The sequence below is a fragment of the Notolepis coatsorum genome, assembly GCF_963971535.1.
Source record: "Notolepis coatsorum genome assembly, chromosome: 16".
Lineage (NCBI taxonomy): Eukaryota > Metazoa > Chordata > Actinopteri > Aulopiformes > Paralepididae > Notolepis > Notolepis coatsorum.
The window spans coordinates 60787013-60810661 of NC_140180.1; the positions used below are offsets into that span (position 1 = coordinate 60787013).

The 23649-nt window shown below is 42.1% G+C and overlaps 1 protein-coding gene across 1 annotated transcript in view; it reads left to right on the forward strand.

The window, feature by feature from the left end:
- The window catches only part of inppl1b (inositol polyphosphate phosphatase-like 1b), a 73065-nt gene extending 52351 nt beyond the window's left edge, over positions 1–20714 (forward strand). Inside the window, exons 17-28 of the mRNA XM_084332165.1 lie at positions 3325–3424; positions 3627–3715; positions 4191–4272; positions 12041–12130; positions 12230–12343; positions 12448–12536; positions 12631–12718; positions 12849–13001; positions 13447–13528; positions 15213–15975; positions 16412–16527; positions 18706–20714. Of these exons, the coding sequence (XP_084188291.1) occupies positions 3325–3424; positions 3627–3715; positions 4191–4272; positions 12041–12130; positions 12230–12343; positions 12448–12536; positions 12631–12718; positions 12849–13001; positions 13447–13528; positions 15213–15975; positions 16412–16527; positions 18706–18799 (1860 nt within the window). The 3' untranslated portion in view covers positions 18800–20714. The remainder of the gene's footprint in view (positions 1–3324; positions 3425–3626; positions 3716–4190; positions 4273–12040; positions 12131–12229; positions 12344–12447; positions 12537–12630; positions 12719–12848; positions 13002–13446; positions 13529–15212; positions 15976–16411; positions 16528–18705) is intronic.
- The last annotated feature ends 2935 nt before the right edge of the window (positions 20715–23649 follow it).

Consider the following 23649-nt stretch of genomic DNA (forward strand, 5'->3'; position numbering starts at 1 on the left):
TAGATTAATTAATTACACAGCAAATTATCGCGTTATGAAAATTAACTCAAAATTTTTTTTTTTTTTTTTTTTATAATATTTCTTTTGTATCTCATTCATTCCATAAGAATGTAGAATACACATTTACAGACTTTTTTTTTAATATGGTTCATTTGCATGTTCTTGGTATCTGATTCTAGGGACATCTATCAGTGTCAGAAATACTGTGGGCTAGATCCACAAAGAATGGATTGCACGGTGCAAGTTGCACCCTTACTTACAATTCATTATGAATTGAAAATGGGGGACCCTGATGTAAACAAGACGAAAGTCTTTCTCTGGTCTGCATCCCCTTAACAATTGTGTGTATTGAGCCGTACTGTATTGTACCCATTCTGCAATCTGTTAATAACATTTTCATTCAATCAATCAATCTGCACGGTGATTGATTGAATGACAATTTTATTTTGAGTAAATTGTAATGAATCAAATGAGAATATCAATACATATTTTTTTTTATCTTTGACTGAATAACACCATGCTCAAATTGACCAGACCTGACAAATCTAAGCAAATTAATAGATGGAAGATGATTAAACAGAAGGTTTTGTAGATACAGTACTGAATTCTGCCATCCGGACACATGCAATTTAAAATATGATTATAGAATATAGAATATCAGGCATAAAATGGTTATGCGATTAAAATGTGATTAATTAGATTAATTAATTACAACTCCTGTAATTAGATAAAAAAAAATTAATCGCTTGACAGCACTAATAATAATAAACAGGACTTCACAGGACAATAATAATAACAATAATGACAATAGAATAACAATACAATTTAAGAAAATAATAAATACAGAAAAAATATATATTTGTATATATATATATATATATATATATATATATATATATATATATATATATATATATATATATATATATATATATATATATATATATATATTTTTTTTTTAACCTTTATTTAACCAGGAAGTCCCATTGAGATACAAGATTTCTTTTGCAAGGGAGACCTGGCCAAGATGACAGCAATAACATTTGCAATATATCAGACGGCAATAAAATGTGTGGTACATCACACAAGAACATAATAAAAGTGCATGTATACAATATACAATACATCACATGTAAACACAAAAACACAAAACAGAATAGTCTACATAATAGTAAAAGTGTACCAACACCCCAACCCCACTCCGCTGCTAGATAGTGGCCTTAACTTTCTCGGCTGCTGCGACCCACAGCTCAATGCTAGCCTGTCCCACCCCAATTACATGTACAGTAGAGATTTCCATATAAATGACATCCAGTAGTGTCAGAAACCAATTAATCATTGTGAGTTTCTCAGGTTGTTTCCACCTCATGGCTATCAGCTTCTTGGCTGCAGTGACACCCACCAGAATGATTATTTTTTGTTGTATGGATGCCGGTAGTAATGATATATCATTTAGGAGTAGTGTTGCTGCCGTAAGTGGAGACTCGCCACGGTTCAAATACAAACAAATTCGAATGTCCACACAAGAGCAATATCAATCAATACGAGTATTTATTGAATTAAAGGCAGAATCCAGTTGGAAAGGCAAAATAATGGTTGTGATACATTCCGAGGGTCAAAAACACAAAACAGGCTCGCAGACAGAAAAGGGGATTGTTCAATACTCAGGGTAGTCGTCCGGTCCAGGGTCAGTACACAAGGGGGTTTCTCAGCCAGTCCAGGGTCCAGTACACAAAGAACACCTACTCGCCTTCACCTCTCCTCTCACTACCTCTCACCTTCACAACTCCGAATAACACAATCTCTCTCTCTCTCAATAACAAATTAAGCACATTAAAATGTATTTGCTGGTGATTAGGGTTGCGGGAGGCTAATGTAACATTAGTCCAAATATCATCCCAGTCAAACTCAGAGTCTAATTCTGGGATGTCCCCTCGCCAGACTGTATCCAATGATACGTTTTTATATGTGGATTTGATTAAGAGTGTATAGAAATCTGCGACAAATCCTTTTGAGGTTGTTCTGTCCAGTGGTGATTTCATAAGGGGTTGCACTGTGTTTTAATTAACGTCACGTGCACTCGCGCGGTCCAACTGTAGTATTTGAACACACCTGACGACCTGAGCTATTGTTATCCAAAGTAGTCAGGTGGGTACTTGGCGCAGAGTCGAGTGGACATTCTTGTGTGCACGTGCGTGCACATCCGTGCATGTGCGTGCTCCTGCTCAAAAAGCAGATGGAACGGCGTGCAACCCCGTCCCATGACCACTGGTTCTGTCCCTGATAATCTTAATAAAAGGGTGTGGGTGTAGTGCTTGAGCCCACGGTACCCCATGCGCCCTGAGCGCCGACCTTAGTTGCAAGTAGAGGAAGAATGATACGCTGGGGAGGTCATAAAAATCTCTCAGGTCCTGAAACGCTCGAAGGCCGTTTTTATCATATATATCCCCCAGAGTATGATCTCCCCTCCTCTCCCATTGAGGAATATTAACAGGTTTGTGCCCAACAAGTAGTTGTTGGTTATGAAAAGTTGGAGAGTCGAGGTGCCATGGGCATACGTGGGATATGATCGGTCCATATCATAATTGGCATTTTATGACATTTATTTTCTTTACATCTTTAACTTGTTGTTATGAACTAGAGCAGTCTAGGGGTTAATTTGTTTGCCATTCCAAACACTAGTTCTAACCTGAAGTGTAGTATAGAGGAAAGATGAGGAAAAGCAGAAATGATCTGGTCTGGCTTTGAGCTCACTTGAGCAGTGTGACCGGGTGGCGGTCTTTGTAGGTTTTTAGTTGGTTGGTCCAGTGACAAAACAATACTGGTTTTCTAACAAACAAAGAGTTCATGGGCTGTCCAAGTCCTGTAACATGGTGGAGACTCCATCTAACTCCTTCGCTCTCCACTTCCGCGTCCCACCCTCTTCGTGCTCCTCTGGAAACCCCAGGGGATTGAGGGGATTAGTTCCGGCTCCCAGCGCACACATGCGCACTCATTCCCACACATTTATCAATAGCTTAAAACCCAATATTTCTCTCAATGAGAACCAGCCCATACAAAAAGAAAAATGGAGAACACTATTATATTTATTTCATAATACAATTCAAGTTGCCATTTCATAAAAAATTATCCATTTTATTGTTATGTTTTAAATACTGCTGCAAGTATCTTTTAAACATTTATTTTTTATTAACTTAAAAATATACTTTTTATGATATTCATATATCATGGACAGTGCTATTGTAAAAATCCATACCTTTGCATGGATCCATGCTAGTATACCTTCATATTGGACATACCTCCCAACCCTACCTCTGTTCCCAGGATATCCTGAAACATGTGTCCAAGAGGGAGTTTGAGGAGCTCATGCGTGCAGACCAGCTGACTCGAGAGAGACACAAGAGAAAAGCCTTCCTCAATTTCAGTGAGTTACACCCTGCTGCCTGTCACTTGTCTCACATTTGAGGCAAAAAATACGATGTTAGATATATGATAGCATGAGCTGTACTACCGGTATATGCATCAAAAGCTCCCCTCATAATTATTTTCTTCATTCTTCTGTATCTAACCTTCCTTCCTCTTCCATCACTCTCCCCTTTGTACTCTCTCTTTTTGTCCCGATTAAGAGGAAGAGAAGATTGCCTTTCCACCCACCTATCGGTATGAGCGAGGCTCTAGAGACTGCTACCTATGGCAGAAGTACAAGACCTCTGGGGTGAGTGAGTCAGTTCACCTGTAGGTGGCGCCTGAAGTATAGGCAAGGCCCTCCTCTTCCATTGTGTGTGAGTTAATAACATCCAATGGCGTTTTCCAAAGTGATGTGCCGTTTGACGTGCCATATCGAGCAGATAGGGAAATTGTAGTCTGGGTTCAGTCCAGGGTAATGTTAGTCTGTCAAGCTACCTAAGAATGTTGAGCCCACAGAATCATTCTATGTATACCCATGGCTCACTAGTGTAGTTTATGTGCAACCCAATCCACTTGATAGGGGGTCAAAACGGACATGCGGCCAGCTGCTGTGACTCCTAAAAATAGGGGGTGAAGAATTACCCCTGAAGCTCACAGGGAATGACTGATATCCTGTCTGGCATACCTGGAATGGAATGCAACACGCGTTGCATAATAATTCCAGTGTCTGCTACAGTATGCTTGAAGCACAAAGCATTAATAATGTCATTCTGTTCCTGCAGGTACGAGTCAATGTACCATCATGGTGCGATAGGATTCTGTGGAAGTCCTATCCAGAGACACACATCATCTGCACCTCATATGGTAGGTTTAGGACATAACAACGAAACAGAAAGTACTGGGGGGAGGGGGGGGGGGGGATAGCAAAGGAAATGAAACAGACATGAGCATAGGAAGTGAATTGGAGGCATTCGTGAAGAGAGGCCTTGCATACACTGTTTGTGTAGTTCTCTGTCTTCCAACAACTGTTGCTTTGTACGTGGCAATGGTTGCTATGTGCCACAGTATATGAGAAATATATCAACAACATTTGTATAATTTGGTGTCTTATTACTGGATCTTGTAAACAACTAACAATTATCACAGAGAACAGTAATATTGTGCTTTTCCAGTGTTTTACCTACTCTACCACTGCACAGAAATTAGGCATTTTCCTTTGAAAGTGCTTCCCAATGGTTACAGGCAGCCATACTGGAAGAAGGAGAACTACAAAAACATTCTGCACATTTAAAAATATTTTTTTTATAGAAAAAAAAAACCCAAAACATTCCGCCCCTCTATTCACATTCCTGGCCATTTCTTTCATTGTTTTCCTGTAAATTGCCGGCGGGCCAGTGAACGATTGACGTTCAACCCCTACATCCTGGTCTGTGGCTCTGACTTGGTCTGAGGTCCATCAGAGTTTCCTCTCTTTCAGTCTCAGCCTGTGTTTTCTGTCTACCATCAGCAAACTATCAAACCATCCAATAGCTCTCAGACCATTGTACTCCTTTTCACTGCAAAAATAGGCTGTTTTCACATTTCACAACATGCTGCTGACATTCAAGCTTCTTGTTCACAAAAACAATGTTGAAATAAATTTCAATGTTCTTATGACAGTCGCTCAGGAGGTAGAGCGGTTGCCTGGTAATCAGAAGGTTCCCAGATCGATTCCGGCTCCTCCTGGCGGCGTATCGAAGTGTCCTTGATCAAGACACTTAGGGTGTTTTCTCATTAGGGACGGTTGCCTCCGCTCCGGTTCGTTCCATCCTCAAGAACGATAGTCCCCCCACCCCACTCCCCCGCTGGCCAGCTTCCTCACTACCAATCTCGTTTCGCCCCCGAGCACACTTGAGGGAGCAACACCCCAATACAGCAGGTGGCGGTTTGCACCTAGTCGGTTTGCTATAGCTGGCGCTTCAACCCTTCTTTTCTCTTGGATAAAGCATTTCGGGATGGAGCGGCGTAAGTTTAGCGAGTAGATGACGCAACAATAAGCGCTCCCTGTGCCATGATGTCTGTCTGTGTCTGTGTCTGTCTCTCTCTCTCTCACAGCCACACACAGTTCATATTTCATTTTATTTTACTCCACCTCTTTATTGGATTATCTGTGATAATGTCTGTTCGCTAATGTCACACGAAAACATTCTGAAAACTACTTGGCAATATTTCTCCATCACTGCAAATCCGCCCCTCAATTAATTTCGCCGCGGGGGGACATAATCCCACAGGACAATGCATTGGGAACTTGTTTCGCATGACGAGACATACTCCCGTGAATATTATTGCACGGATCGGAATACGGGCGCGCACGTGGGAGCTTGCGCAATGATATTTGCAGCAGGTTGACAGTGATATTTGCGAATGCTCTCTTGACTGTCTCTCTCTCTCTCTCTCTCTCTCTCTCTCTCTCTCTCTCATGTGTGTGTGCGTGCGTACGTATGTGGGTCTGTATACATGCGACTCAACAGAAGGTTTAAGTACAGAGGGCTGTCAAGGAGAAGCTTGAGAGGCTCTGACATAACATGCTGAGAGAGGGAGACAGTCACTCCCACTCGCACGCCCGTATTCCGATCCGTGCAATAATATTCACGGGGGTATGTCTCGTCATGCGAAACAAGTTCCCAATGCATTGTCCCGTGGGATTATGCCCCCCGCGGCGAAATTAATTGAGGGGCGGATTTGCGGTGATGGAGAAATTAATCAGAAAGGTCTTTATTGCCAAGTCGTTTTCGGTGCTACATTAGCGGACAGACATTAACTCATTCATCGCCAGCGTGTACCACCATCCCTGTTGTCTATGGGCCAGCTTTTCATGACCATCTTCACGATATTTCATGATCTTTGCGGAGCTATTGTATATTCTATATTATAGCTATGGAGACAATAGTATGGCTCATTTGACAGAAACTATTTGTAGTACAACATGTAAAAAGGGTTTGTTTCTACATACCTTCATTCGTTCACAATTCCAATATAAACATTGCCTCGTTTCACTCAAATCCAAGCTAATTTCCTGGAACGCGAGTTACAGAACGTTTTCTGCGGGTATGCGTAAATCATGTTTTTTGCTCGCCTGAGACACATTATTACCAGGTCAAAGGTAAACACATGGCCTTGTTTCTTCACAAGGGGGGGGGGGGTCATTTATCCGAAGCAGCGATCATATAAACGCATGTTTTATGATGGAGTTTCTATAAAGTACACGTAAAAAAAGATGTTACCTTTGTTTTAGATGTACTCCATTTCTCACATCGAGTCCAAACGTGTCTTGAATCAGAACAGGATCAATACATATGCCTTCATCCGACTACTTCATCTACTCGGGCCAGACTATACCGTGGAGCCGAATAGGTTTCTTCATCGGTCGGTTTGATTATAGTTGTTTTACGTTTTACCAGTAGTGCTTGGTCCAACATAGTCCGGTGGAAATGCACCTTATCATCCATAATCATCATCCATAATCCGTTTTGTCTTCTTCATATATCCAATAGTTTGCTCGCCATTGCATTGCAGCCAGGTTACTATTGTGTGCACTGCTCGGTTTTGATTGATTGATTGAAAAGTTTATTAACAGATTGCAGAATGGGTACAGTACAGTACAGCTCAATACATACAATTGTTAAGGGGATGCAGACCAGAGAAAGACTTTCGTCTTGTTTACATCAGGGTCCCCCATTTTCAATTCATCATAACATATATGACATACCGTAATTCCTCTAATAGTAACCGGTATTCAATTAAAAACCGGGTCTCTATTAATGACCGGGTGCGCTGTTGAGCTAAGCAATTATAAGCCGGCCTCCTAATACAAGCCGGGTTTCATGTATATTAGAGGAATTACTGTATTTCCCTCAACAGATTTACCATAGGCAATATATTTTGTTATTGTTGTTATATGCTGGCCTGGCTGTGCAGTAAATACCATATAATGGTATGGTGTTAATGTTTACCAAGAGAGTAAGCCTACCTCAGAATTGTATAAAACGAAGTTATTATTATTATTATTATTATTATTATTATTATTATTATTATTATTATTATTATTATTATTATTATTATTATTATTATTATTATTATTATTATTATTATTATTATTATTATTATTATTATTATTATTATTATTATACCAGTATTGTGATTGCACTATTTTACTTTATTTAACTTTTTTTGACCACCTGTAATTGCACTGTTTACTACCGTATTTCATACAGTACTTGGTTTCAATAAATGAACCCAGTACATTTTACTGGGTTCAAACTGACACAAAATGTTGATTTATTCATTATGATCTGTTTGAAAATTTGAAATATAGGCCTCTCTCTTATACATGCCTCCTCCTAATACAAGCCTGGTATCCGCTACAGTTGAAACAAATACAAGCCGGGGTTACTATTAGAGGAATTACGGTACATGACATACAGATAGACAGTACTGCTACATCTATACATTTATGACATATCAGATTTGCAAATACAGTACTGTTTGTGATACAAAAGTGTCCAGAAAAAGAGTGTATATACATTTGGCGTAGAAACTGTACATTGGAGGAGGTTGGGTGGGTGGGGTGGGGTTGGGTGGGTTGGGTGAGGGCTGTACATTGGAGATGGGGGGGGGGGTTGGGTAGGGGACACACACACATTTTACACTGTACATTGGAATACTGACAAAGCCTTACTTGGTCATTTACTGTACAACTAGGTTAGGACATTTGTAGGGGCCAGTTTCGAATTGCAGTCTCACGTAGGTGTTTTTTGAGAGTGTTTTTGAAAGTGGGTAGTGATTCACATTCCTTTACAGCTTTGGGTAGGGCGTTCCACATTGATGTGGCATAATTGCGAAACGTGTTTAGTCCCTTGTTTGAGCCGAATCTGGGTTTTACATGATTTGTGGAGCTCCCTCTGGTGTTGTGATCGTGGTATTCACTGACCTTTGGGAAGTATTTTGACATGTACATGGGTACCTTGGTCGCGTAGTGTATCTTGTAGACCAGGCCCATTGCAAGTTGCTGTACTCTGTCGTCTACTCTAAGCCATCCTAGGTTGTCAAAGTGGGCAGGGGTGAGGTGGGTTCTAGGAGTCAGGTCAAGCAGTAGTCTGACTAGCTTGTTTTGAGATGTTTGTAATTTGTTTTTTAGTGCCTTTGAGGTGCTTTGGTACCATGAGGTGCAAGCATAGTCGTAGTACCCTTGAATGAGTGCTCCTGCTAGAGTCTTCAGGGTATTCTTGTTTACCAGAGAGGAGATCCGGTACAAGAATCGCGTTCGTTGGTTGACTTTTTTTATTACATTGGATGCCATTTTGTCACAGGAAAGATTAGCCTCTAGGATGGAACCCAGGTAGGTAATTTCATCTTTCCTTGTGATAATATTGTCACCCACTGTAACCGAGAAGCCGTCGGTCTTGCTGAGTTTGTTATTTGAACCGAAGAGAATGAACTCTGTTTTGCCCATGTGTAATGATAGTTTGTTGTCGGCGAGCCATATGCAGATTTTGCCTAGTTCCGAGCTGAGGGCTTTTTCAACCTGTAACTTGTTCTTGTCAGAGACCAGCAGGGCTGAGTCGTCCGCAAACAGGAACAAGTAGCAGTCACAAGCTGACGACATGTCATTTGCATAAATTAGGAATAGTAGCGGTCCTAGTATGCTTCCTTGTGGAACACCACAGCTCACTGTGAGGGGGGGGATAGGGTACCGTTTACTTCCACCATCTGTTCCCTCCCCTCCAGGTAGGATTGTATCCAGCTCACTGATAAACTATCAAAACCAATTGCTTTTAGCTTGTCAATCAGAATGGTGTGATTGACAGTGTCGAAGGCCTTTTGTCAGACTATACCATGGAGCCGAATAGGTTTCCTCATCGGTCGATTTGATTATAGTTGTTTTACGTTTCACCAGTAGTGCTTAGTCCAACAAACGCACCTTATCGTCCATAATCATCATCCATATAATCTATTTAGTCTTTTTCATAATATCCAATAGTTCGTTCTAGGTATAGGCGATCGCGATTCTCGAACGTGTTCTGCTTACTGCTACTCACAAAGAGTACCTAGTTGTTTTGGGGCTGTGGTGGGGCTGGTACTAACACACTAATAGCTGGCCCATGATGTTCATAAGGTAGACGATACTGCCACCTGGCGGATTCCGATCGTCATTGCAATTCCAACGTTATGCCAGGAGGCTCCGGGGGACTGTGTAGAACGGGGATCAAAGGAAAAATATCAAAGGATCAAAACCCGACTATACTCGGGTATGGCGCTCAACCGCTGGCGAGATAACCAGACTTTACTCGTGATTGGCGCTGAATGAGTTAACAGGCAGATAATGCAATCAATAAAGAGGTGGAGTAAAATAAAATGAAATATGAACTAAGATAATTCACATTGTTATAGCAAGCCTCTTCCGTGTTTTGGTACAGTTGTTTGCACATTTGCAATCGTTCCGTTGCCGGGGACGCTGATTCGCTCCCCAAACCACATTTTCAAGTGGTCCCGGACATGGAGCGAATCAGCGTCACTGGCAACGGAACGGAGCGTTCTCATTACACTACTTTTGGGGCAATCGTGCTCGGATTGGACCCCGGAGGCCTAGTGGGAAAGCCCCCTTAACCTCTAACTGTTCCTGATGAGGAGGTTGGCACCTTGGATGGTCGCCTCCGCCATCGGTGTGTGAATGTGAGTGAATGGGTGAATGTGAGACATATATAAATGTCCATTACCATATACAGGTGCAGCTCGATAAATTACAATATCGTGGAAAAGTTATTTTATTTCAGTAATTCAATTCAAAAAGCGAAACTCTCGTAGATTATAGATTCATTATAAACAAAGTGAAATATTTCAAGCCTTTATTTGTTTTAATTTGGATGATTATGTCTTACAGCTCATGAAAGCCCAAAATTCTGTATCACAAATCAAAAAGAATTATTAGATGTATTTTTCTTTTGCATATATAAATGTCGGCCTTCTGAAAAGTGTTCATGTATGTTCACTCAGTACTTGGTTGGGGCTCCTTTTTCACAAATGACTGCATCAATACAGCTAAATATATAGACTTTTCCACGATATTCAAATGTATTGAGCTGCACCTGTATAAATGCTGTCCATTTCAGTGGCGGCTGGTGAAAAATATTCTAGATGGGGTGTGCCATATTCAGTTTCAGTAACTACAGTATATAACCAGACCTGCAAACTGATAAGAGGTGAAAAAGGTGACATGTTTATAAACCAAACCCCTGTAGCAGTTTGTGGGCATTGTCCCCCAGAAGAATATCGTAAACGAAGCACTCAGAGAAGAAAATAAAGGGAAAAGACAACCCGTATCCGGGTCTGACAGCACTACAATTGTTTTGGTGCCGGTAGAACATTGCATACGAATTGGAAGAGCCGTGGCGTGCCAAGCTAACCCTTCGAGAAGCTTTTTGGTCCGGGCTTGAACTTTCCATAAATGTGTCTCCATAAATCAATTTGGTTAGATCCAGCACTGAATGTATCTTGTGATTATTATACATTTTTAACGACGACAACAAGTCAACAACTATTAGCGTTAGTTATTTCCTGGTTGGCGTGATTCCGGACGTGATGTCAAACTAATGCCACGCGCTCAGCCTAGTGTGACTTACGTGTGACGAAAGCACGTTGGGGCTTGCTCTAAAACAACCCATAGAAATGCATTGGCGGTTGTGGTGTTTCAAAAAAAAGAAATGCCAACACATGAATGAACGAGAGGACTGAGGGGCGATCAGCAGCCAGAGAGAAGTCGTTTCATTATGAATTGAAAATGGGGGACCCTGATGTAAACAAGATAAAAGTCTTTCTCTGAGGGGAGCTCCAGCAGCTCACCGCATATCTCGGCGCTATTTCTGCGTCGGGGAAAACCGTGCTGCGTCACGGATCTGGTGGACTCCGAGTTCGATTCCCGGACCCGCCGTCATTTGCCAGAATGTCTTCCCCTGATCTATATCCCGTTTCACCCTGTATCTGTCGGTCATGCTTGACCAGAAAAAATAAAGTTTAAAAAAAAGAAAGTCTTTCTCTGGTCTGAATCCCCTTTACAATTGTGTGTATTGAGCTGTACTGTACTGTACCCATTCTGCAATCTGTTCATTAAAGTTTTTAATCAATCAATCAATCAATCAGTCGCCCATCGAGTGTCAGACAGTGATTCTGAGATTCATTCCAGAACAAAATTAGATGCTGTGGCTGATTGGACTATGATATTCAGAGGCAGGATTTAAAAAATTATTATTATATTTATCATACATCATCAATATTTTGTAAAAGATTTATGTAAAAAAAACGAAATAAAAAAACAAATTGCCTGTGGCAGGGAGGGCGACGCACAAATCGCCATAATCAGTCAGCCGCCCCTGGTCCATTTACAAGTCATTACAATTTAAGTACTAAATAAATGCATGCTAAGATACTGTTCTGTAATTCTATTAATAAACGTCTATAAATGAGCAACTGCATTTTGTGTGTTGCTGTACGATTACTGTGTCATACATGTACTAACTGACAAACAACAAACTGTGTCTTGATAATGATGGTCACTGTAACGGTTATGATTATGACTGAGGCGTCTTTCTCTCCTCAGGTTGTACAGATGACATCTTCACCAGTGACCACTCGCCTGTGTTTGCCACATTTCAAGTAGGGGTGACATCACAGTTCATCTCCAAAACAGGTGTGATCATTGTCGTGGCTCCCAGGACACGCAAAATAGATATCACATGATTATTCCTCTTTGATGATGTGACCAGTGTTGCTCCGCATTTTCAAACAGACCCAAACTCGAGCATGGAGAGGGCCTGGATAGAACTCGAAGGCATCGAAGCTATTGTGAAGACAGCGAGCAAAGCCAAGTTCTTCATCGAGTTTCACTCATCTTGCTTGGAAGGTATGCCGTCAAATCATAAGCAGTCTTCACTTCAGCTTAATTAACGGAACACGCCACCATTATAGGAAATGCGCTTACCGAGAAACGTGTGTGTTTCTCCACAGAGGCACGCCGCTCAAGCGAGAACGACTCGCAGAGCTGTGAGGTGCCCGGGTTTCTCAAACTGGGCTGGTCCTCAAAACAACTGCCTAAGGTTAGATCGATTGAGAGATTGTCGAAGATTATCGTCTGAAACCCTGTTATATAAGTCATGTTAGTAACGTTTCTTTTGTGCACGTGTATCCTAGCTTCTGCCAATTGTCTCTGACCTGGAATATCTTCAAGACCAGCACCTGCTCTTGTCGATCAAGTCCTGTGATGGGTTCGAGTCATACGGTTGGTCATTACCTGTCATTATCATTTAGGCTCTTATCAACTGTCACCATTCATAACTTTCCTTACATTTGGAAATCGTCAATAAACACCCATAACCTTATCAATAGACCTATTTAAACCCCTGCTGTAGGTGAATGCTGTGTGGCTCTGCGCTCGCTCAGTGGTGCGTCAGAGCAGTTCGAGACATTTCTGAGCCACCGGGGAGAGGAGATGGGCTCCATCAGGGGGCGAGTCAGAGTCCACGTGCCCATGGACAGGCGAGGAACGCGGGAGAAGATCTATGGTGGGTCAGCCGGAACGGGTGCCCTCCTGTCCTCCTACCGCTTGCACTATCACTTCCTACTGGACCTCTGGCTCAATCACCACTTCGCTCTTTGTCTCTCCTATGTATCTGCCATTGCTTCCTCTATTTGGTTTCTCAATGACTCGACTTGGCTCCGTGACTTGGTTTTTCACTTGCTAGTATCTGCCTTCGCTTCCTCTTTTGGCTCCTGGTTGACTGACCCTAACCAGATGCATCCTGTCCACTGACACCAGGCCATCAGGTCAGGTCGCCATGACAACACACACACACACATACACACACACACACACACACACACACACACACACACACACACGCTGTGCCATCTCATACCAGACATTTATCCTAGACAGATAACATTCAGACTTTGGAGAAGTGATCAGTGATGTTGAATGTCCATGTGGCGTCCTATTGCCTTTTTCAGAGTGGTTCTGCTTTGAGAAGGATGAGAAGGGTCTGGTGAGGGGACGATTGTCTCCTCAGTCAACACGTGCCCCCATCGACAGGTGAGGTCTTCCTGGTATTTATAATCTCCAGTGAGTTACACTAAGGAAACATAAGCATCAGCATAATACACACTAGCGTCAAGTGTCAAGGTACAAGAAACAAACCTGATGCAGCAATCTTGCTAAATGCATTTATGATGTGACACTAGGCCTGCCGCGATAAGCAATAAATCGATTAATTGCTGCGATAATTAAAATGAATGCAATGATTTTGACGGGCGCGATTAATTGCTATTTGCGCGTTTGTTTTAATGAGGCGGAACCAGTGCCGCTTGTCAGTCACTGTCCGTGTTGGGAGGCGGGCCGCTGACGTTACTAGAGTACAGCACGGGAGCTCCGTGGGGCAACGCCACATAGCTTAACTACATTTCTCAATAGTGTTGCTCCTTTTAACCAAGTAGCATTATTTGTAGTGTAACGTTAGCTATTTTTAGACCCAAGTAGTTACTCGCTACTGCCCGGAGAAACTGGACTGCTAAATAAAGATGAAAGATCGAGCTTTGATTCTCATTCCATGCTAACAACATTAGCTAAATAGCGAACAAACGAAATACAACGTATAGCATAGCTACAAGTACAACACAGAATAACGTTAATACAATTACATGCATCATTGTTTACAATGAACGGGTGGGGCTAGTCAAAGGACTGGACACGGGGACAAGTTAAACATGAATTAATTTATTATAACACTCCGGTAGTTTCGAGTCGTGCTGCAGTGCTTACGCACCACAGCTATTCTATTATATACTGCTTTGACGCTTCCTCCTCATCGTTGATTGCCTGTAGTAGCTGCATCTAACGTTAGTAGCTAACGTTAAAACTAACCTAAAGTTAGTTGTTCACCAACAATCTCAACATTTGTTATTAGCTCAAAAACAACCGGACGAGACAAGTTGTCGGCTCATATGTTCTGCTTAGGATAATCACAACAATACTTCCGGTCCGGTCGGTGGGCTTCAAAATAAAAGTCTAAAACCGGAAAAGACGGAGCGGTGGGCTTCAAAATAAAAGTTTTGGGAAATAAATTTCTCAAAAAAAATTCTCTAACCGGTCGCAATAATATCGCTTATCGCGATATTTTCGGGGGCAATTAATCGCCCAGCAAAATGTGTTATCGTGGCAGGCCTATGTGACACAATACATTTAAGTATGCCAGCCCATTGTGTGTATTTTTCAAGGAGTGTGTGGTTCTTTCCTATGGGAATGTGGATCCTGAGACGAAGGTTTAGTTCTTTTATTAGTTGTTTAAAAAAAAATTGAAGAATAAGTAGTCCATTTAAATGCTCACTCACCATTTGCACTCTTCAAATTGCAGCAGGCTTTTGGCAAATAAAATAAATATTATTCTCAAAATAATATTCTCACAGTTGTTAAAATGTCAACGAATTATTACCAATACAAATGTTTAATAGCAGCAAGCAATTGGACATGAAGTGAGTGCATGAATGCAAACAAAACAAGACCTTCCAAACTGTGGGCAAATTTGTCATGGTTCTCCAGAGAGCTGCTGGATGCCAGGTTAGTTAGGTTAGATATTAGGTTAGAAGGCTCTCCTAGAGCTAGTGTCAGATGTGGGGGGAAAGACGAGGCATCATAGAAAACCAACTGCATACAGTATAGTATGAAATGTGGCTAGAAATGATGTTCAGATAACATGAAATTCTCCTTCTGTTTATCACAGGTCCTCAGCGACTCCTCCCAAACTCAGCAGTTACACCAACCCCGCCTACGTCATCTTTGAAGGTGTCTCGGTGCTGCGCAGCGTGGAGGAGCCCCTGCCCCAGCGAAGGGACCCTCAGGTGATCTGGTCTGGAGACGAGGCTCTGCAGCTCCCAAAGCTCTCAGGAGGGCGGGGCTTTGACAGGAAATCCTCTCACAGGTCAGACTTCACAGAGATCGAGATCCCAGCCATCCTACCCCCCTACACTCCCGCCAATGAGCCACACGCACCCCAGACCAACTCCTCCTATCAGCTCTTCCCGACCAAAAACCCATCTCCCATCCCGTCAGCACAGAGTAACAACACGTCACAATACCAGGAGCAGGCCTCACAGCCCAGAGAGGCCAAAAGGACCGCTCAGGACTCCATACTGCCTGTGAAGAACCTGAGGAACATGTATATGAACCACTCAGCCATTATTAGGGAGTCCACCAGGAAGGACCAACCCCGGCTTCATTCAGAGCGGAGCAGTCCAGTCCGCGGGTCCAAGGCCCCATCTCTCTACCCCTACGCCTCCACACGTGTACCGCACTGCCAGGCCTCAGCTCCCTGGGTGGTGGAGCTTCAGCCCCCTGGGCCTCTAGGGGACAACTCCCTCACTGCCCTGCAGATGGCCAAGTCCCTCAGCGAGGTAGACTTCTTCCCACCCACACCCTGCCAGGGGCCAGGCCAGCGAAACGGCCCAATCATGCCTGCTGAGAGGGGCTACAGCTGGGAGACAGAGGTGGGTACAAAACAGCTTTACAATAACAGACAAATAAACACCTATGGGTTACCTGTTAATAGCAGGGTTGACCCAAATGCTTTGAAGCTTTAGTCGTAATTGATGTTTTTCTTTTTTTTGTATCAACCATGCCAAAAGAATTGGCCTACATCAGTACAATAAATAGCTAATAGAAATAATAATTCAACATTAACTTTGAAAAGCAGTTCTTCTCAGACAAGGACACTTAGTCATGAGAATCTTACTCTATAGCTTTCATTTACCTGCCGCATTGAAACTTTGCACGCAGGAAGAATGGAAAAGCTTGGATTATTCACTGATTAAATTACTACTGATGCTTCGAAACCCAACGGTAAAATGGTAATTGGGATGACAGCTCTATTCAATAGATAATACTGTATATGGTGAAAATGACCCGTGTTTGACTTCAACTCAGGTGTCTGTCCTCCATGGTGCACCTGAGACAGTGAGGGAGCTGCTCAGCACCCTGGGCCTTCAGAAATACACCCTTGGACTTAGCCTCAATGGCTGGGATGATCTGGATTACTTCAGGTAAAGGGTTAAATAACACTGTATTATGATATATGATTGTTTGGCTTTCTGGCAGAAAGCCCGGAAGGCAAACTTCTCCCATGTAGCATTGATAATGACTGGGAAAACTAACTTTATGCTAGCAAGCCCTTCTGTCAATAACTTTGCCCATTATGATCTGACAGTATGTTTTATTTTTTCAATGCATGTGGTAGCTATATCACCGTGTGGTAGCTATATCACCGCGTGGTTGCTATATCACCGCGTGGTAGCTATATCACCGCGTGGTAGCTATATCACCGCGTGGTAGCTATATCACCGCGTGGTAGCTATATCACCGTGTGTTGGCTACTGTATATCACCGTGTGGTAGCTATATCACCGTGTGTTGGCTACTGTATATCACCGCGTGGTAGCTATATCACCGCATGGTAGCTATATCACCGCGTGGTAGCTATATCACCGCGTGGTAGCTATATCACCGCGTGGTAGCTATATCACCGCGTGGTAGCTATATCACCACGTGGTAGCTATATCACCGCGTGGTAGCTATATCACCGTGTGTTGGCTACTGTATATCACCGTCAGCCGTAGCCTCAAGTACTTCCATCGTTTAGAGTTGATGGGATGTGCCGTGATATTTGTGAAGGGATTATGCAAATCCATAATGCACCCCGAGGTGTGTGGTTATTATTTTTTGTATCTACTTTTTCTCCCCGTTTTTCAATTTTTCTCCCGTCCCCAATTTCGCATTGTCCAATTCTACCTTCCCCTGTCTCGAACGCTGTTAGGCCATGCCTCCCACAAGCCGGCTGCAATGTGGACGAAGCCTTGCATCACGTGTCCCCTCCGGTACTCGAGGAGGCAGCCGTTTCATCTTTTCACCTGCACAGCGCGATCTCTCAGCGGCGAGGGTCTGCGTGGGAGGGACACGCCGCCCTCGTCGCTTCCTGATTCTACTGCACCAACCGACCTGTAGGAGTCGCTGTCCACAACGTCTGATCCCCACCCACCAGCTTCCCACCCCCTAATACTGCCAATTGTATTAGTATGAACGACCAGCCAAGCTGGTAGCAACGCAGAGAGCTTGGCTTGAACCCAGCATCTCCTGCGTTGGTGGCGAGCGCCATGCCCACTGCGCCACCTAGCCGCCCATGAGGTGTGTGGTTATTGAAATACAATGCACTCTGAGATGTGTGGTTAGTATTGAAATACAATGCACTCCGAGGTGTGTGGTTATTGAAATACAATGCACTCCAAGGTGTGTGGTTATTGAAATACAATGCACTCCAAGGTGTGTGGTTATTGAAATACAATGCACTCTGAGGTGTGTGGTTATTGAAATACAATGCACTCTGAGGTGTGTGGTTATTGAAATACAATGCACTCAGCGGTGTGTGGTTATTGAAATACAATGCACTCAGCGGTGTGTGGTTATTGAAAAACAATGCACTCTGAGGTGTGTGGTTATTGAAATACAATGCACTCCAAGGTATGTGGTTATTGAAATACAATGCACTCCAAGGTGTGTGGTTATTGAAATACAATGCACTCCAAGGTGTGTGGTTATTGAAAAACAATGCACTTTGTAGAGGCCTCTCCTTGTAGGGTAATTACCCCCTGCATTGTGCATTTTTTAATAACCCCCCCTGTGTATTATCCCTTACATAATGATGTGACCTGATATGATAAGGCCTGGAACTAATGACTATTTTGATAAGCTATAGATTATTTAACTGATTCATTGATTCATCTGATCAAAATAAATAAATCTAAATATTATGCAAACATTATTATCCATGGTCTTGTACAGTGCTCTTTCAAGCAAGTTGCAAATTGATGCTATACATCAAGAGTGCACTTTTCTTTTTCAGTTTGAAAGGAGCTAAATGGTTTAAATAATAAAGAAAAACATAAAACACAGGCTTTGCTATCAAATGGCTTCAACAACAGGCCATGGAGGTGCAGCATAATATAGACCCAAGTAATTCTTTTAATTATAGAATTATAGAAATAGTTGCCAATAATCGATCAGTTGTCGATTTGTTGTTGCAGCCCTAGATGTGATCACATTACATCACATTGGATATTTCTTAAAAAGGATACATACCAGACACTGTAAATAAAATGTGTTGATAAGAATCGCAGCAATAGCTAACTTCTATTAATGTGGTAAATATCTTGATGAATGTGTTCACAGTGGCATCACGGAGGAGGACCTGTGTGCAGCAGGGGTGTTGAACCCCTCACACCGCCGGAGGATCCTGGAGAACCTGCCCAAGACCTGGAACTGAGACGGGGATACAGAGAGCATTAAGTTGCTGTGGTGAAAAGCTTGTATCTCCAACAGGGTCAGCGTTTCAGGAATTAAGAAAAACAACCTCATTTTCATATCTTACACCAACATCTCTTAGAAAATATACAGTATATTAGGTTTTGAATGGGTTTCTTAGGGTCACTGCACACAACAGAAATATGTGTAAACTCTCGGAAAACGACCAAAGTTGGCAGATACAGCAGTGATGTGCAGTATAAAGCCTCTTTATTAAGAGCTGGCCTCCAACTATATCTTCATGTGAGTGTGTACGTACATAGCAGACAGGGCACATAACCCATGAAATACCAACTCATCTCGAAGCCTGTTCTATTCATTCCTGTCCTACATCAGGAACCAAGACCATGTTTATAAGAGATATTTTTCATTCAATGACATTCTCCACATGGTGATCATACAAAATGCTTCTTTCTCGGCTGTCATTCAAGGCTAGTATTTTAACATGCTTCAAGTCCTTTCCACTGCTCTACAAATGGGTCTCATTCACCAACGGACTTAAGACAAAAGTTAAGAGCAAATTTCACCGTAGCTCCGCTTAAAACCTTTTCGGGGCGATTTTGGCATTCACAAACGGTTCCTTCTCTGGGATTCGCTCGTAGCTGAGAGCAGGATTTACAAGCACGGAAGAGCAGAACGTAAATCGGACAGACTGATGTGCGCCGTGTTCTTAAGGGCTTTATTTGGGAGGAATCATGGTGATTGCATTACTGCCTTACTAATATAGGGCAGCGCATAAAGTATATGCAATCTCCTAATAAAACAAGTAATTCGAATAAAATAAGCCTACTGTTCATTCATTACGCACGTAGGCTATACAGTGTGCGTGTGTGTGTGCGCTGAGGCAGGTGGCCAGGAGCATGCAACAAGACGGTATAAATATGGAATATTAATACAGTCTATTCCACTATAGCTATGACAATACATACAATACATTTCAATCTAATCAAATTTTGATCAGTTGCAAAAATCGCTTCCGCGCTACCTGTTGAATAAGGGGGGGGCCTCTTGCTTACGTTTTGCACATGGCCCTCGCCTTATAAGGAGCTGGCGGGGCGTGTCTGTATGCAAATCCAGGTGTACGAGAACGTGGTTCCAGTTTGAAAATTTGTGACGTACTTCATTCAGGGGATCGCATATGCGATCATTTTGGCAACTTAAGAGAACCTCTCCACGCGCTGATGAATCCGGGGGTAAATGTCGTAGGTTTTATCTTACAAACTTCCAACTAGGTTATTTAAGAGGAAACTTACGACAATGTTGGTGAATGAGGTCCATTGAGCCTAGTCCCTGGGCTTATAAAATACCTTGATTATAACAATGGGGTTTGAAATCAATAACTGCACATATCTACTGTAACATCCTCTACAACGTGCCATGGACTAACTGTATCTCTCTGTTTACCATTTGACACCACTGCTATATCTTGTCACTAAATCACCACCTCTGTCCATGCAGCGCATCTGTTATGCTGCCTTTTGAAACTGAACTGCATTAACCAACTGTCGACCGCCACCGAGCAATTACCAGTTTCAATTCATGCCGGCACTGCAAAGGCGAAAGAATTGTTGCTAAGACTCAAAATCACGTCATGCCGTTCTTATACTGGATATACAGTATAACCTCACACCGTGGTCTAAGAGTATGTATCGTTTGAGCTGTGCTATGCATATATACACGCCTGGCTGTTGTTTGTGGAAGTAACAGCTTTCCTTCCTGACTTTGAACTGATGTTTGTTTTTGACAGGGAGGTACTGTGGTTATGTTCGTAATCTGATGATCTACTCAAATTAACTTTATTGGATACTTTATTGGAAGTAAACGGTAGAAAAATATGCAACGGATGGGTTAACATCCCGGAGAGGTGTGTGGTGTTTTGTGTGTTTGCTTTGTCTTGATATAAAGTCATAAAACAATCCACACCAAGTTGGAGTCTGTCCTTTCTTTATGTCGCCTTGCAGCCTTGGTTCACACGCTGGGCAAAAAGTCAATATTTTATGGGAAATGGGAGTAGATGACCACACCTTGATAATGTGTTATGGCAGACCTTCAGCCAGACCACACCTTTTATCTTTGAATACGTTGGACTAAATATATTATAATATAGAATATAATAACTATTCGGAAACTGTTGGCACTCTCTTTCTCACAGGGTAGATTTATGAACAATAAAAAAAAATGGTTTTGTCCTGCTTCTACTGTATCAGCCTATCTCGCTTAAAATATGTAAATAAAGTACTAATCGACCACAGGAAAAAGGTACATATTGTACGTTATGTTTTAGCCATAAGTAATACATGAATGTGTACGTATTACAAATAACTAAATTTATTACATAATGCATATGTTTGTATATTTTAGTCTAGTAGTGAGACCACAATCATTGTTGGTTTGATTCCTGGTCACTGTTTGTTTTGGACTTTTGTCGAAACATACATATTACTTATACAAGATGTAAATACTTATTTACATTACGTATGGCTATAACAATGATGTACCTTTTTTCCTGTGGTCGATTAGTACTTTATTTACCTATTCTAAAGAGGCCGTGTGGTTGTATAGGTCTACAGTAGGGCCAAGTGGGTATTAGGTCTGCATGACTCAACAACAACAATGCTTTTCCGCTGTTACACGTGTTATGAAGTAGTGTTTTCCTAACATGGTGGGATATATGGACTAGTCCAAAACATATGAGAAAGTACTAATTGTCAGTTAAGCCAAATGATATAACCTACAAGGGAAAATATTACACATCTCTGTTTGATTGTGAAGCCTGTTGATATTTAATTTTGTGTGTGTTTGTGCTTTTGTCAGTGTTTATGTTTGTGACTCTCACTTGAGGTACTGTGGGTTACTCATTAAAACATGAACCAACACATCCCTCTGACCTCCCTGACAGTAGGTACAGTCTGAGTCAGTGAACACTGAAGCAAACACTACTCTATTGGCTGAGATGACCCATGTGATAACACCATGGCGTAATGCACCATTTCCTTTCCCAAAATCCATTACAAAAATATATTTTTTCATTTTTATTTTAGGTCAGGGTTGGGGGTCTCCACTGAGGTTAATGTTAGGGTTAAGGCAAAGTTTAGGTTTATAAACAACTTTTTAGGTGAAAATTGTAACAGCACTTTTCCAGCACTGCTAATTTCCTACGTGCACAAACTAAAGTGTGGGGATAAAAGATCAACTGCGGTTGACTTTACCACATTCCTACATAGAGCTCTCTGCCTGTCACACAGTACTGAAGCATGTCTGACAAGGTCAACGTCATCCAACTATCTGCATAGGAGTGTGCGGCTTTGGGTAATCCGTCATGATGTCATCGCTGATGGAATTCTGTGAAAAAAAAACTTGTTTTGGCAACATACCAGACGCAGCAAGTGGCAAAGTCCACTGATTCCTCATGTTGGAATCCACAGGTTAAAGGGGTTGCCGCTTAAATTGACTTTTAGGTTGTAATTCTGAAAAAGTAGGCAACAGAAATGTTTCTGTTTTTTTTACGAGGTTTGTGTTACAAGCTCCCAAAGTAAGGAAAATAATCCTCTTACATCATCGAATTGCACTGCTTGAGATGGTTGAAAGAAGCTTTTAGGGACAGTCATGTTAAAGCTCAACTCTGGATTATTCTTTATACTGAAAATATGGAGTATATTCACATATCTTCTTGAAGAGTTTGATTTGTGTTTACAAACATTACCAATATAAACAAACCTTTTACCACAATATACAGCAAATACAACTAAAAACGTATGTATCTGTTTGTATCAAGAGTTCAGTCAATCAACTACAGATTAGAAACATGTCTCCTTTCTTAATTCTCATTGGTGGTGGGGTTACCCATCTGTTTATGTAAAAGGGATATTTCACTTTATTAGAACTTTCTGTCAACACCACCATTCCTCCCAGGTGTCAGGCTCTTCATTCACTTCCATACATTTTGAGGACCAAGTCTAAATATCCTACTTCAGAAATATAAACAAAGAATACAGCAATATTATTCTGTGTAATATATTTTTCTGAGTCAAAGGTACTTGCCTTTTGGAGCAAATGTTTGCTCCATCTATCTTTCCAGGATTCAACCTACACTAAACTGCTTTGCTTTAGACCAGTAACTAAAACATTGTAAATATTTCCTGTTCCCTATGTGATGACAAGCATGTGGTAATGATTAATTCATTCATTCATTAATTCATTGACGCAGTGGTGGAGAGTGTTCAAGGAATCCTTGCATGACAACCATCTCTGACATTCATAGATGTGCAAGTCAATTAATCAGCTCATAAGTCATTAGGCTACATGTATAGGCAATAATCTGCTGGTTATATTTCAATATATTGTGATTTTATTATGTCAAATATTTAGGATACAAATATAACTGCATAAGGACATGGTAACATTTGCCTGGTATATAGTATGTAGTCAGAGGGGACTGTGTAGTCCCAAACGCGTGTATGCTTTTACCAACGCGTTCGTGTTTCCGGGTTCCCGTTTTGCGCTCTGATTGGCCACTGACCTATGCTATTACGCCCCCCTTTACGCTCTCGCCTGAGACGCGCTGTGAAGCACCAGCGGGGCGAGGCGGTGGTTTCTCCCCGGCTCCGTGCGCCTTGCTGCCGCCGGCTTGTCTCACATGACTCGGTCCAGCTCCAGCAGCAGCGGTTGTCTTCCGCCTGCGGTATCCTCCAGGCCCCGAGGCGGCTCGTTCTTATTATTATCCCCCATTGTTCAGGTCGACATGGTCGCACAAACATGTAGGTTTCAATCACTGAGCTGTCTGTCTGTTGTTGTGTGTCTTCGGTTCGGCTA